This window comes from Henckelia pumila, unplaced genomic scaffold (genome assembly GCF_033568475.1).
Source record: "Henckelia pumila isolate YLH828 unplaced genomic scaffold, ASM3356847v2 CTG_473, whole genome shotgun sequence".
In the NCBI taxonomy this organism is placed as follows: domain Eukaryota; kingdom Viridiplantae; phylum Streptophyta; class Magnoliopsida; order Lamiales; family Gesneriaceae; genus Henckelia; species Henckelia pumila.
This window is the reverse complement of record NW_027331835.1, coordinates 204,030-221,264: the sequence shown is the minus strand read 5'-3', so window position 1 is coordinate 221,264 and position 17,235 is coordinate 204,030. Positions and strand designations below refer to the sequence as shown.

General features: G+C 38.5%; 1 protein-coding gene and 1 pseudogene across 1 annotated transcript in view; both read right to left on the bottom strand.

Annotated features, from left to right (window-relative positions):
- LOC140872712 (heat shock cognate 70 kDa protein-like) overlaps positions 1-6,861 on the bottom strand; it is a 59,304-nt gene extending 52,443 nt beyond the window's left edge. Inside the window, exon 1 of the mRNA XM_073275582.1 lies at positions 6,053-6,861. Coding sequence (XP_073131683.1) covers positions 6,053-6,861 — 809 coding nt within the window. The remainder of the gene's footprint in view (positions 1-6,052) is intronic.
- A 22-nt stretch (positions 6,862-6,883) lies between these two features.
- On the bottom strand, positions 6,884-16,937 carry LOC140872711 (uncharacterized; annotated as a pseudogene).
- Positions 16,938-17,235: the final 298 nt, after the last annotated feature.

Sequence of the window (17,235 nt, the reverse complement as noted above, 5' to 3'; positions counted from 1 at the left end):
TTTGTGTTGTGAGTTGAGGTTGATGAGCTTCTAAACTTGTTTTATTGAAGTTGGGTTGAGGAATGATTGTTGTATCATGTTCTTATGATTTCCCAGCTATGATTCGATTTATATACCTGCTGATATGTTGAGGATTATGTTGGTTTTGAAGCTTATACAACTGATATTGTTATAGTTGCGTTCGGGATTGCCGAGTTTATACCGATATGCCGACGAACTTTTGATTTGAAGTGTTTTGCTATCTTATGTTTGGGCTGATATTGAGATGAGCTTAAGCTGATGTTCTTTGGCAATTATGTTGTTGTTTCAGCTTATAAACAGGACACATCGAGCTTGAGAACATCGCCTCCAAAATCGATAGAAGAAAGAACGAGGTTGGTAGCATTTTGCCTTGAAGTTTGGGTTGAAACTTGAGCAGATTTTGAGATAGGCTTATGGTTGATCTTGTACAGATTTTGACAAGTTAGAAGACACCATACACATCACATTTGAAAGGTAAAAGTGGATTACTACTTGAATGAGATTATAACTCGAGATGGTTTGTATCGAGTTCCCTAAATCACATACTTATTTGCTTAATTGCTTTCTATGCTCTTCTATGATTTATTTAATGAGTATTAGATGTTAATGAATGCTCTTGTGATGATATATATTGCATTCATCTTGAAAGACTTATTCTTTGATTTTGAAATGAACGGAAACGTTCGAATAGACGATTTGAGGGATTATATATGTATGGCCTGAGTGGTTGACGTAGCCTAGCGTCTGAAATGCATATGTAGTGGCTTCAAAGTCTAGAGAAGTAAGATAAGTAGCCCCACCTCGATTGGGAGAGTCGTTGGTTAGCTATGATATCTTTTTCTCGGGATCCCAACCGACGAGATAAGAGATGAACCTTGTTTTAAAACATGCATTGTCTTTATTTATATCATGAGCTTGATATATGTTTTATATGCATGTTTAGTTGCTTTTACTGGGAAATGTATTTCTCATCGGAGTTATCCGGCTATTGTTGTGTTGTATGTGTCATGGCAATAGGCGGGAGTGGAACCGGGCAAAAGCAAACTTGAAGGACAAGGGATGAGAAGAATAGCGTGATGATCCGAGTGTTAGATGGTTTGAGTGAGCTGTCAATGAAAGTGTTGAATGTCATAAACATGATTATGTTATAGCTACTTGTACCAAGATTTGTTGATAATAAGTTGTTGTCTTGTTTATGTATATAGGATTTGGAAAGATGTGTAAATCCTTAAGACAACATGATGTAGCATGATGATTCTTGTATGATATGTAATTCTAGCATGAGACTTTATTCAAGTATATGGTGATCTTGTTCTTATTTAACTATATCTTGTTTAGGATATATGTTAGTTGTGGTTATAAGATTGAATTGTTAGTGTTCAATTATGCCATGAAGTATTTGAACATGCTAGGAAGATTACATAGTTGACAGCAAAAGTTCTAATCTTTTCTTCTGGAAATGTGCTCGCTCGATCGGGTGATTCCTACCGATCGAGCGAGGCTGTTATTTCTTGGACAGAAACTTGAGCAGTTGTGCTCGCTCGATCGGTAGAAAATGACCGATCGAGCAAGGCCACAATTTTGTTGCACCCGAGAGTTGGGCCTTTGTGCTCGCTCGATCGGTAGCTTTTTACCGATCGAGCGAGGTGCTCTGATTTTAAAAAAAAAAAAAAATTTACTTTGTTCAGTCTTTGATTCCTTGACTATTAATTATGATGATTTGGTTAAATGAGAGATTAGAACTCGGGTCGACACATTTTGAGATTAGGCTTTTGGTTGATGTTGTACAGATTTTGACAAGCTAGAAGACACCTTAATCCTCACATTTGAAAGGTAAAAGTGAACTATTATTCGATGGAGATTACAACTCGAGATGGTTTGTATCGAGTTCCCTAAATCACATACTTATTTGCTTAATTGATTTTATATGCTCTTCTATGATTTGGTGAATGAGTCTTTGATGTTAACGAATGCTTTTATGATGATATATGTTGCATTCATCTTGCAAGACTTATTCCTTGAGGGATTATATATGTATGGCCTGGGTGGTTGACGTAGCCTAGCGTCTGAAGTGCATATATAGTGGCTTCAAAGTCTAGAGAAGTAGGATAAGTAGCCCCACCTCGATCGGGAGAGTCGGTGGTTAGCTATGATATCTTCTTCTCGGGATCCCAACCGACGAAATGAGAGAGTTCTTGAATAAACCTTGTTTTGAAAACATGCATTGTTTTATTTATATCATGAGCCTGATATATGTTGTATATGCATGTTTAGTTGCTTTTACTGGGAAATGTATTTCTCACCGGAGTTATCCGGCTATTGTTGTGTTGTATGTGTCATGGCAATAGGCGGGAGTGGAACCGGGCAAAAGCGAACTTGAAGAACAAGGGATGAGGAGAATAGAGTGATGATCCGGATTAGAAGTTAAGTTTGTTATCAACTTTATGTTCAGAACAAGAGTGGATGTATGAACTTTTGGAGTTGAGTTATTGTCTAGAGTTTCTACTCTTTGGCTTTGTATTATAGCTTGAACTAATAGTGTAAACTCCAATTTGAGATATGTTTATGCTCTTGTTAATGACTTCATCTACCTTGTCTATTACATGTTGGATGTTGTATGAGATTTCTTAGACTTGGTATAGATGAATGAGAATGTTTTCTAGGCTGAGAAAAGGGTGAGATTTGCTGCAAATTTTTCTGCCCAGGACCGCGCCCGAGCTGCAGAAAAGAGCAGCTCGCGCGCAGCCTCGAGCTGCACCTCTGTTTTGAGTAAAACAGGGTGCGCTCGCGCGGCACTTTTTAGCCGCGCGAGCGCAGCTCATTTTAAATTTTTTTTTTAATTTTCTTTCCCTTTTCTTTATAGCTTAATGATAGATTTAATTCATGTATTATGGATTAACTTTGAGATTGAGAGATTAAGAATCGGGTCATCACAACAGGTGGTATCAGAGCGAGAAAATTCTGGACTGAGTTAGATAGTGAGTGGGGTAGATCGAGTCATCTTCCTTGCTTATTTATTTTATTATGCTACGATTATTTACATGATTGAATTACATGTTGTAAATGCTAGCATGATTTACTTTCAAGTATTTTATTACAAGATGTTGTATTTATTTTATTTGAAAATATGATTATGATGATTAAAAATGCATGCTTACTGGAATATCGGAATCGATTAGAAGCATGTGTTCTGATGAATTATGATATGCTATCTGATAATCTGAATTGATTGGAAGCATGTTTTGTTGAGTACTTTGATTATTCTTTTAAGATTGAATCAGAACCGAGTCTTGATCAGAGGTAAGATGATCAGAGGAGGACTGAGATAGATTTGATGATTATGGTATCCTAACCATTTTGATAATCAGATATGTCTCGACGACCAGGATGACCTCCTCTTAGATCACAGGTCCCTACTCCTGTGTTAGAACAGACAGTTCATACTCCACCAACAGTGGTAACACCGATTGTGCCTCAAGCTGAAATTCCGAGTAATGAACAAGGAAGTACTTCGAGAGACATGACAGATATGACTGCCACTCCGATGGAAACACTGCTCAAACGTTTTCAATCATATTATCCGCCAACCCTGAAAGGTACCGAGAATGCAGTCGAATGTGAAGGATGGCTTGATGATATGGAGATGTTGTTTAATTCACTTGACTACGGTGATGATCGAAGAGTCAGACTCATTGGACATCAGTTGCATGAGGTTGCGAAAATCTGGTGGTTCACAACCAAGAAGTCTCTGGAGCGTAGAAGGACTGTACTTACCTGGAATGTCTTCAAAACAGAGTTTTATCAATGCTTCTTTCCGGTGTCTTACCGCAAAGATAAAGGTGCAGAATTTGCTAACTTGAAGCAAGGGAACTTAAATATTGAAGAGTATGCAGCAAAGTTCTCTACCTTACTATGTTTTGCGCCACATGTAGCTGATAGTGACGAGGCCATGGCTGATCAGTTCATTAATGGACTGACTCCAGAGGTATTTACATTAGTAAACACAAGGCGACCAAATACTTTTGCGGAAGCATTGAACAATGCCAAGGGAGCGGAAGCCGGTTTGATACAGCAGCGAGGAGCTTCGTATATCGCTCAGCCTCCGAGACAGCCTCAATCCCCAGCTCCAAGTTCACAACCTCCTCGATTTGAAGGTGCTGGTAGCAGCAGTGGAAAGAAGGGATATTTGCAAGCACGAGAAAAGCAGTTTAAGAAGTCAGGGAGCAGTTATTCGAGTTCCAGTGGTCCGAAACCGAAGCCTGGAGTGTTTTGTAATAGTTGTGGTGGAGGACATCCGACCGATCAATGCCGAGGTATATCTGGGAGGTGCCATATATGCCATCAGACTGGCCATTTTGCGAGGGTATGTCCTCAGAGAGGTTTTGGACAGTTAAGAGGTGCAAAGTCATCACGATCAGTGGCTCAACCTGCCAGACAAGCCTCTTCTGTTCATTCCTTTCAACCAACACATCCACAGCAATAGACAAGGCCAGGAGGAAATCAGACAGGCAGTCAGCCTCAGAGACAGCAGGCTCATGTCTTTGCATTGACAGAGGAACAGGAACAGGGAGCATCATATGACGTGATTGCAGGTAACTGTTCTCTTTCTGGTTATCCTGCATATGTATTGATAGATACAGGTGCATCCCATACATTTATCTCTGCACGATTTGCTTCATTGCATTCTTTGCCTATTGAAACATTACCTGTTGTAGTATCTGTCTCTTCTCCTGATATGAATTCTTAATGTATGGAAGGCAAACACGACTATATTAAAATCGTACCCTCAATCCAATAACAAAAGAAATCAAAAAATTGCCCGATCTTGAAAACAAGTAAAAAGTTTTGGATTAACCACCTCTAGCTTACAACGAAACTAGCAACAGTAATCACGAAGAAAACAATTGATCACAACGGAACCTTCAGAAAACCTGTTTCTGACAACCCACGAGGATAATCAATCGACAAACGCCACAAAGTTGAAAACTTTGATAAGTTTGATTTTTGGGTAAGCAAAAGCTTAATAAAATTCTAGAGAGAATTTTGTATGGAATAATCAATAATCTGAAATCTTAATTGCCCTTAAAATAATGAATGGTGGAGTATGCATATGTAAAATCTCTCGCAACTCACGCTTTTGGGCCATATATATTTTTTTATCGGCCTCTTTCCTCTCAATTTTTTTCTCATCTTTTTTTCTTTCATTCTTTTTTTCTAAGGCCATCTCACTTTTTTGTTCACTCTTTTTTTCGGCCTCTTCTTTCTTTTTCTTTTGCAAATGATCCTCCAATATTTGCTTTGGAGTCATAGGTAACAATACAACAGATTCTTTTTTCATAGTAAAGGAATAACGATTTTTAAACCCATCATGTGTCACCTTCCTATCAAATTGCCACAGTCTACCCAACAAGATATGACACGCTTGTATAGGCACCACATTGCACACCACTTCATCTCCATATTTCCCAATTGAGAAAGGCACCACAACTCGCCTAGTCACTCTCACTTCAGAACTATCATTAAACCACTGCAATCTATAGGGTTGAGGATGCTTTGAAGTAGGCAAACTCAATTTCTCAACAAGCTCGCTACTTGCAACATTGGTACAGCTACCCCCATCAATGATGACACTACGCACTTTGTTTTTCACAAAGCATCTAGTATGAAACAAATTTTCCCTTTGATTTTCTTCCTCTTCCTTTTGTTGCACATTCAACACTCTCTTAGTCACCAACAACTCTCCAACGACTGCCTTATATCCCTCGTCATCGGGATCCTCCAACGCAGGCATATCATCATAATTCTCCTCCTCACTCTCCGATTCAACCTCACCACCATCATTCACAATCATTATTTTTTTGTTAGGACACTGACTAGCAATATGACCAAGACCTTGACATCTAAAGAATTTGATATCTCTAGAACGATTAATAGGAGTTTCAGATTTACCTTGCACTCCTTGCTTTGGTGTTTCTTGCTTGGTGTCGATTTTTGGTTTGGACACCGGCTTGACATCCTCTCGTTTGCCAACGTTTGGATGCCAAGGAGTAGAAGAACCCACAACAGTAGAGTTTCGACCCATAACTCTCCTTTTGAGTTCATGGCCAATTGTACCATCTCCTCAAGATCCATGCAATGTCTATGCTCCACTTGGTCTTGAATCTCCCTATTCAAACCACATAAGAAACGAGCCATAGTTGCTTCACGATCCTCTTCAATATTAGCTCGAATCATGATGACCTCCAACTCCTTGAAGTAATCCTCAACACTCTTCGAACCTTGCTTCAAATTTTGTAAACGCCTAAACATATAACGATAGTAGTAATTAGGCACAAATCTCTTCCGCACTATTTGCTTCATCTCCTCCCATGTCTCAATGGGACGCTCTCGATTCCTCCTCCTAGAAGTAACAAATTGATCCAACCAAATGAGAGCATAATCCACAAACTCAACCACCGCTAGTTTTATTTTTTTCGCATCATTGTAGTTGTGGCAATCAAACACTGATTCAACTCTCATCTCCCACTCCAAATAAGCCTCCGGATCAGATTTCCCATGGAACGAAGGAATCTTCATCTTAATCCCACTAATATTCCCATCCTCTCGACTCCCTTCGATATATCTTCCTCTCACAGCTCCCCTTCTATTTCTTTCACCCTCATGAACCCTCCTATTTCTACCCCAATTTTCACCCAAACTCTCTTCATCCTCTCCACCATCATCATCTTCCTCAAATATTTTCTTTTTATTTTTACCATCACCTCTACTAACTTCAAGCTTTTCCAACTTCTCATGTATTGGCCCCAAAGCCGCCATCATCATCTTGGTCAATTCATCCATTTGACCTTGAGAAAAGTTTTGGCTAAAAGAACTCATCGTACCTGCAAGAAAACGTTAGTAATAAAATTACCTCACACAAATTCTCACAATTCACTCCAAAGAATTCACTCAACCACTCTTTTTTTTTCACTCAATTTATGCAGGCTTTTGCTTTATGTAGAATTAAATCAAACTTTCAAGTTTACAACTCGTAGACACTTGAAGATTGACTCTCGAAGACTGACAAAAACAAGATGAAGAATTTTTATGAACTTGAATTTCTGACTTGCACTCAAGGATGAACAAGAGCGAATTACTTAACTGACCACAAGTTATCTTGTTCCTTCTATTTTTTTTTATTATTCTTATTATTTTTTTTTTGAAGCTTTCGGTCCTTTAATTTTTTTTTTGACCGGTTTTTTTTTTTTTTTTATAACTTGTAGCACAAGACACGAGACTTGGGTAACAAGTTTGAAAGAAACGACACAGAAATTTGATATAGAATAGACTCAGATAAGAACGAAAAACACGAAGAACAGAGATAGATGAAGATAGATACTTACTTGATTCAAAACCTTGGCTTTGATACCAAATTATATGAATTCTTAATGTATGGAAGGCAAAAACACTATATTAAAATCGTACCCTCAATCCAATAACAAAAGAAATCAAAAAATTGCCCGATCTTGAAAACAAGTAAAAAGTTTTGGATTAACCACCTCTAACTTACAACGAAACTAACAACAGTAATCACGAAGAAAACAATTGATCACAACGGGACCTTCAGAAAACAATTGACCGCCTTTGACCTCAATACGGTGATAACTACCTCCAAATTGAATATCAAGAAATCCAACGCCCTCTTGCGACTTCAACATCAAGGATTGAAGTGCTTCCTTGAACTTCTGAGCTCGGCCTCTCGTAACCGGTCCTCGTGGCATCTCCAACGGATCCTTAGTTACTTTATCAGCATGCGAGCCATCCATGATCGCATCATCCTCCCCTTCTTGAAAAGGATTTGTCCTCAAATCTTGTTCATCACCTACATCAAATGGAGATAAGTCAGAAACATTGAAAGTAGCATTGACATTATACTCACCTGGCAAATTTAATTTGTAAGCGTTGTCGTTGATGTGTTCTAATACTTGAAACGGTCCATCGCCTCTAGGTAGAAGCTTGGAGCGCCGTTTTTCAGGAAACCGCTCTTTCCTCAAATGCAACCACACCCAATCTCCTGGTTCAAACACAACTCTCTTCTTTCCCTTATTTGCTTGCTTTGTATACTGCAAATTCTTTTTCTCAATGTTCGCCTTCACTTTTTCATGTAAATTTCTCACAAATTCCGCCTTTTTCTTACCATCCATGTTAACCCTTTCACTCATAGGCAAAGACATCAAATCTAACGGGGTTAAAGGATTAAAACCATACACAATTTCAAATGGTGAAAAATTTGTAGTAGAATGCACACTACGATTATATGCAAACTCCACAAATGGCAAACATTCTTCCCAACTCTTCAAATTCTTTTTAATTATAGCACGCAACAAAGTTCCTAATGTCCTATTAACAACCTCAGTTTGACCATCCGTTTGAGGATGACATGTAGTCGAAAACAGTAATTTAGTACCAAGCTTGCACCATAATATTTTCCAAAAGTAACTCAAGAAACGAGTATCTCTATCAGAAACAATACTCCTAGGCATGCCATGCAATCTGACAATTTCATTAAAGAACAAGTCCGCAACATGAGATGCATCATCAGATTTATGACAAGCAATAAAATGAGCCATTTTTGAAAATCTATCAACCACCACAAATATAGAATCCCTCCCCTTCTTAGATCTTGGTAATCCTAAAACAAAATCCATCGAAATATCTACCCATGGTTCACTAGGAACAGGAAGTGGGGTATACAATCCATGCGGTTGTGTCTTAGACTTAGCTTTCCTACAAGTCACACATCTCTCACAAATACTCTCAACATCATGCTTCATATGTGGCCAATAAAAATGTTCATACAAAGTATCATAAGTTTTAGCTACACCAAAATGCCCCATCAAACCACCCCCATGTGATTCCCTAACAAGTAATTCACGTATGGACGATTTAGGAACACACAATTTATCTTCCTTAAACAGATATCCATCATGCATGAAAAATTTATCCTTCGGACCATGCAAACATGACACATAAATCTCACCAAAATCATGATCATTGACATACAACTCCTTCACATACTCAAATCCCAAAAACTTAGAGTCCAGAGTAGATAGAAGCACATACCTTCGTGATAGAGCATCTACTACCACGTTTTCTTTCCCTTGCTTGTACTTGATAATATAGGGAAAAGTCTCCACAAACGCCACCCACTTGGCATGCCTCTTGTTCAGCTTTTGTTGTCCTTTGTGATGTTTCAAAGACTCATAATCCATATGAATCACAAATTCTTTTGGCCTCAAATAATGCTGCCACGTTTCAAGCACACGAACCAAGGCATAGAATTCCTTGTCGTAGGTAGGATAATTCAGCGCTGCTCCACTTAGCTTCTCACTGAAGTATGCAATTGGTCGTCCACCTTGCATCAACACACCGCCAATTCCTACACCTGACGCATCACATTCAATTTCAAAAATATTAGAAAAATCAGGTAATACAAGTAAAGGAGTATTAATTAATTTCTGCTTAATGATATCAAAAGACTTCTCTTGCTCCTCACCCCAATGGAATGGAACGTTCTTCTTGATCACTGCAGTTATAGGAGCCGCCAAAGTGCTGAAGTCTTTTAAAATCTCCTATAGAAACTTGCAAGACCATGAAAACTCCGAACTTGGCCAATTGAAGTAGGCGTTGGCCAATCTCGAATTGCACTTACCTTGTCCTCATCAACTTTGACTCCTTGAGCACTCACAACAAAACCAAGAAACACAAGTTCTTTTGTACAAAACACACACTTTTTCAAATTAGCATACAAATTCTCAGTCTTTAGTGTGATTAGCACAATTCTCAAGTGTTCAACATGCTCATTCAAATTTTTGCTATACACCAAGATATCATCAAAGTATACAACAACAAATTTTCCAATATAAGCACGCAAGACATGATTCATCAATCTCATAAAAGTACTAGGTGCATTAGTTAACCCAAATGGCATAACCAACCACTCGTACAATCCATATTTCGTTTTGAAAGCAGTTTTCCACTCATCTCCTTCTCTCATCCTAATTTGATGATAACCACTTTTCAAATCAATTTTACTAAAAATGCTAGAACCATGCAATTCATCCAACATATCATCTAGCTTAGGAATAGGATGCCTATACTTGATGGTAATATTGTTAATGGCTCTACAATCAACATACATTCTCCATGAACCGTCTTTCTTAGGCACTAACAAAATAGGTACAGCACAAGGAGACATCGACTCACGCACAAACCCCTTATCGAGAAGTTCACTTACCTGCCTTTGTAGCTCTTTTGTTTCCTCCGGATTACTCCTATAAGCTGGACGATTCGGTAACGCACTTTCGGGCACAAGATCAATTTGATGCTCAATTCCCCTCAAAGGTGGTAGTCCTTGAGGTAAATCCTCCGGAAATAATTCTTCAAATTCCTGCAAGAGAGAAACAACATTGCTCGAAAGATTTCCGGCTATATCACTTGTGTTAAGGAGAATCTCCTTATAGAAAATCAACACAAGTGGAGTATGCACATGTAAAATCTCTCGCAACTCACACTTTTGGGTCATATATATTTTTTTATTGGCCTCTTTCCTCTCAATTTTTTTCTCATCTTTTTTTCTTTCATTCTTTTTTTCTAAGGCCATCTCACTTTTTTGTTCACTCTTCTTTTCGGCCTCTTCTTTCTTTTTCATTTGCAAATGATCCTCCAATATTTGCTTTGGAGTCATAGGTAACAATACAACAGATTCCTTTTTCATAGTAAAGGAATAACGATTTTTAAACCCATCATGTGTCACCTTCCTATCAAATTGCCATAGTCTACCCAACAAGATATGACACGCTTGCATAGGCACCACATTGCACACCACTTCATCTCCATATTTCCCAATTGAGAAAGGCACCACAACTCGCCTTGTCACTCTCACTTCCGAACTATCATTAAACCACTGCAATCTAGAAAGGCACCACAACTCGCCTTGTCACCTTCCTCTCACAGCTCCCCTTCTATTTCTTTCACCCTCATGAACCCTCCTATTTCTACCCCAATTTTCACCCAAACTCTCTTCATCCTCTCCACCATCATTATCTTCCTCAAATATTTTCTTTTTATTTTTACCATCACCTCCACTAACTTCAAGCTTATCCAACTTCTCATGTATTGGCCCCAAAGCCGCCATCATCATCTTGGTCAATTCATCCATTTGACCTTGAGAAAAGTTTTGGCTAGAAGAACTCATCGTACCTGCAAGAAAACGTTAGTAATAAAATTATCTCACACAAATTCTCACAATTCACTACAAAGAATTCACTCAACCACTCTTTTTTTTTTTCACTCAATTTATGCAGGCTTTTTCTTTATGTAGAATTCAATCAAACTTTAAAGTTTACAACTCGTAGACACTTGAAGATTGACTCTCGAAGACTGACAAAAACAAGATGAAGAATTTTTATGAACTTGAATTTCTGACTTGCACTCAAGGATGAACAAGGGCGAATTACTTAACTGACCACAAGTTATCTTGTTCCTTCTATTTTTTTTTTATTATTATTATTTTTTTTTTTGAAGCTTTTGGTCCTTTAATTTTTTTTTTGACCGGTTTTTTTTTTTTTATAACTTGTAGCACAAGACACGAGACTTGGGTAACAAGTTTGAAAAAAATGACACAGAAATTTGATAAAGTATAGACTCAGATAAGAACGAAGAACACGAAGAACAGAGATAGATGAAGATAGATACTTACTTGATTCAAAACCTTGGCTTTGATACCAAATGATATGAATTCTTAATGTATGGAAGGCAAAAACACTATATTAAAATTGTACCCTCAATCCAATAACAAAAGAAATCAAGAAATTGCCCGATCTTGAAAACAAGTAAAAAGTTTTGGATTAACCACCTCTAGCTTACAACGAAACTAGCAACAGTAATCACGAAGAAAACAATTGATCACAACGGGACCTTCAGAAAACCTGTTTCTGACAACCCACGAGGATAATCAATCGACAAACGCCACAAAGTTGAAAACTTTGATAAGTTTGATTTTTGGGTAAGCAAAAGCTTAATAAAATTCTAGAGAGAATTTTGTATGGAATAATCAATAATCTGAAATCTTAATTGCCCTTAAAATAATGAATATTGTAGTATTTATATTACAACCCAAAATATTGAAAGATAATGCAAAATAAATCAAAAAGATATCAAAGATATCTCCTAAAGTTTCCTAGTAGGAATAAAAGACCTAAAATAAGCAAAATAATGCCAAAATATTAAAAATCTCGAACACACACACAAAATACCTTCGGTGCATGTAAAATTATCGGGGCGGGCGCGCTAGGGCTAGGCGCGGGCGCGCCTTTGTTGCGCAGGGCAAGGCGCGGGCGCGCTGAGAGCTCGCACAATTCTTCGTCAATTTGGCATCCGTAAGCGCGGGCGCGCGATCAAGGGGCGTGGGCGCGCTTCTTCTTCGCAAAATAAGGGAGCGGGCGCGCCTGGGCTGCGAACAAGGTCTTCAATTTCTTCACTTTCTTGACAGCCTTTGACCTCAATACGGTGATAACTACCTCCAAATTGAATATCAAGAAATCCAACGCCCTCTTGCGACTTCAACATCAAGGATTGAAGTGCTTCCTTGAACTTCTGAGCTCGGCCTCTCGTAACCGGTCCTCGTGGCATCTCCAACAGATCTTTAGTTACTTTATCAGCATGCGAGCCATCCATGATCGCATCGTCCTCCCCTTCTTGAAAAGGATTTGTCCTCAAATCTTGTTCATCACCTACATCAAATGGAGATAAGTCAGAAACATTGAAAGTAGCATTGACATTATACTCGCCTGGCAAATCTAATTTGTAGGCGTTGTCGTTGATGCGCTCTATTACTTGAAACGGTCCATCGCCTCTAGGTAGAAGCTTGGAGCGCCGTTTTACAGGAAACCGCTCTTTCCTCAAATGCAACCACACCCAATCTCCTGGTTCAAACACAACTCTCTTCTTTCCCTTATTTGCTTGCTTTGTATACTGCAAATTCTTTTTCTCAATGTTCGCCTTCACTTTTTCATGTAAATTTCTCACAAATTCCGCCTTTTTCTTACCATCCATGTTAACCCTTTCACTCATAGGCAAAGACATCAAATCCAACGGGGTTAAAGGATTAGAACCATACATAATTTCAAATGACGAAAAATTTGTAGTAGAATGCACACTACGATTATATGCAAACTCCACAAATGGCAAACATTCTTCCCAACTCTTCAAATTCTTTTTAATTATAGCACGCAACAAAGTTCCTAATGTCCTATTAACAACCTCAGTTTGACCATCCGTTTGAGGATGACATGTAGTCGAAAACAGTAATTTAGTACCAAGCTTGCACCATAATGTTTTTCAAAAGTAACTCAAGAAACGAGTATCTCTATCAGAAACAATACTCCTAGGCATGCCATGCAATCTGAAAATTTCATTAAAGAACAAGTCCGCAACATGAGATGCATCATTAGATTTATGACAAGCAATAAAATGAGCCATTTTCGAAAATCTATCAACCACCACAAACACAGAATCCCTCCCCTTCTTAGATCTTGGTAATCCTAAAACAAAATCCATCGAAATATCTACCCATGGTTCACTAGGAACAGGAAGTGGGGTATACAATCCATGCGGTTGTGTCTTAGACTTAGCTTTCCTACAAGTCACACATCTCTCACAAATACTCTCAACATCATGCTTCATATGTGGCCAATAAAAATGTTCATACAAAGTATCATAAGTTTTAGCCACACCAAAATGCCCCATCAAACCACCCCCATGTGATTCCCTAAAAAGTAATTCACGTATGGACGCTTTAGGAACACACAATTTATCTTCCTTAAACAGATATCCATCATGCATGAAAAATATATCCTTCGGACCATGCAAACATGACACATAAATCTCACCAAAATCATGATCATTGGCATATAACTCCTTCACATACTCAAATCCCAAAAACTTAGAGTCCAGAGTAGATAGAAGCACATACCTTCGTGATAGAGCATCTGCTACCACGTTTTCTTTCCCTTGCTTGTACTTGATAATATAGGGAAAAGTTTCCACAAACGCCACGACTTGGCATGCCTCTTGTTCAGCTTTTGTTGTCCTTTGAGATGTTTCAAAGACTCATGATCCGTATGAATCACAAATTCTTTTGGCCTCAAATAATGCTGCCACGTTTCAAGCACACGAACCAAGGCATAGAATTCCTTGTCGTAGGTAGGATAATTCAGCGCTGCTCCACTTAGCTTCTCACTGAAGTATGCAATTGGTCGTCCACCTTGCTGATACACACCGCCAATTCCTACACCTGACGCATCACATTTAATTTCAAAAGTATTAGAAAAATCAGGTAATACAAGTAAAGGAGCATTAATTAATTTCTGCTTAATGATATCAAAAGACTTCTCTTGCTCCTCGCCATAATGGAATGGAACGTTCTTCTTGATCACTGCAGTCATAGGAGCCGCCAAAGTGCTGAAGTCTTTTACAAATCTCCTATAAAAACTTGCAAGACCATGAAAACTCCGAACTTGGCCAATTGAAGTAGGCGTTGGCCAATCTCAAATTGCACTTACCTTGTCCTCATCAACTTTGACTCCTTGAGCACTCACAACAAAACCATGAAACACAAGTTCTTTTGTACAAAGCACACACTTTTTCAAATTAGCATACAAATTCTCAGCCTTTAGTGTGATTAGCACAATTCTCAAGTGTTCAACATGCTCATTCAAATTTTTGTTATACACCAAGATATCATCAAAGTATACCACAACAAATTTTCCAATATAAGCACGCAAGACATGATTCATCAATCTCATAAAAGTACTAGGTGCATTAGTTAACCCAAATGGCATAACCAACCACTCGTACAATCCATATTTCATTTTGAAAGCAGTTTTCCACTCATCTCCTTCTCTCATCCTAATTTGATGATAACCACTTTTCAAATCAATTTTACTAAAAATGCTAGAACCATGCAATTCATCCAACATATCATCTAGCCTAGGAATAGGATGCCTATACTTGATGTTAATATTGTTAATGGCTCTACAATCAACACACATTCTCCATGAACCGTCTTTCTTAGGCACTAACAAAACAGGTACAGCACAAGGAGACATCGACTCACGCACAAACCCCTTATTGAGAAGTTCACTTACCTGCCTTTGTAGCTCTTTTGTTTCCTCCGGATTACTCCTATAAGCTGGACGATTCGGTAACGCACTTCTGGGCACAAGATCAATTTGATGCTCAATTCCCCTCAAAGGTGGTAGTCCTTGAGGTAAATCCTCCGGAAATAATTCTTCAAATTCCTGCAAGAGAGAAACAACATTGCTCGAAAGATTTTCGGCTATATCACTTGTGTTAAGGAGAATCTCCTTATAGAAAATCAACACAGGTGGAGTATGCACATGTAAAATCTCTCGCAACTCACGCTTTTGGGCCATATATATTTTTTTATCGGCCTCTTTCCTCTCAATTTTTTTCTCATCTTTTTTTCTTTCATTCTTTTTTTCTAAGGCCATCTCACTTTTTTGTTCACTCTTTTTTTCGGCCTCTTCTTTCTTTTTCTTTTGCAAATGATCCTCCAATATTTGCTTTGGAGTCATAGGTAACAATACAATAGATTCCTTTTTCATAGTAAAGGAATAACGATTTTTAAACCCATCATGTGTCACCTTCCTATCAAATTGCCACGGTCTACCCAACAAGATATGACACGCTTGCATAGGCACCACATTGCACATCACTTCATCTCCATATTTCCCAATTGAGAAAGGCACCACAACTCGCCTAGTCACTCTCACTTCAGAACTATTATTAAACCACTGCAATCTATAGGGTTGAGGATTCTTTGAAGTAGGCAAACTCAATTTCTCAACAAGCTCGCTACTTGCGACATTGGTACAGCTACCCCCATCAATGATGACACTACACACTTTGTTTTTCACAAAGCATCTAGTATGAAACAAATTTTCCCTTTGATTTTCTTCCTCTTCCTTTTGTTGCACATTCAACACTCTCCTAGTCACCAACAACTCTCCAACGACTGCCTTATATCCCTCGTCATCGGGATCCTCCAACGCAGGCATATCATCATAATTCTCCTCACTCTCCAATTCAACCTCACCACCATCATTCACAATAATTATTTTTTTGTTAGGACACTGACTAGAAATATGACCAAGACCTTGACATCTAAAGCATTTGATATCTCTAGAACGATTAATAGGAGTTTCAGATTTACCTTGCACTCCTTGCTTTGGTGTTTCTTGCTTGGTGTCGATTTTTGGTTTGGACACCTGCTTGACATCCTCTCGTTTGCCAACATTTGGACGCCAAGGAGTAGAAGAACCCACAACAATAGAGTTTCGATCCATACCTCTCCTTTTGAGTTGTTGTTCCACTTTCATGGCCAATTGTACCATCTCCTCAAGATCCATGCAATGTCTAAGCTCCACTTGGTCTTGAATCTCCCTATTCAAACCACATAAGAAACGAGCCATAGTTGCTTCACGATCCTCTTCAATATTAGCTCGAATCATGGTGATCTCCAACTCCTTGAAGTAATCCTCAACACTCTTCGAACCTTGCTTCAAATTTTGTAAACGCCTAAACATATCACGATAGTAGTAATTAGGCACAAATCTCTTCCGCAATATTTGTTTCATCTCTTCCCATGTCTCAATGGGACGCTCTCGATTCCTCCTCCAAGAAGTAACAAATTGATCTCACCAAATGAGAGCATAATCCACAAACTCAACCACCGCCAGTTTTATTTTTTTCGCATCATTGTAGTTGTGGCAATCAAACACCGATTCAACTCTCATCTCCCACTCCAAATAAGCCTCTGGATCAGATTTCTCATGGAACGAAGGAATCTTCATCTTAATCCCACTAATATTCCCATCCTCTCGACTCCCTTCGATGTATCTTCCTCTCACAGCTCCCCTTCTATTTCTTTCACCCTCATGAACCTCCTATTTCTACCCCAATTTTCACCCAAACTCTCTTCATCCTCTCCACCATCATCATCTTCCTCAAATATTTTCTTTTTATTTTTACCATCACCTCCACTAACTTCAAGCTTATCCAACTTCTCATGTATTGGCCCCAAAGCCGCCATCATCATCTTGGTCAATTCATCCATTTGACCTTGAGAAAAATTTTGGCTAGAAGAACTCA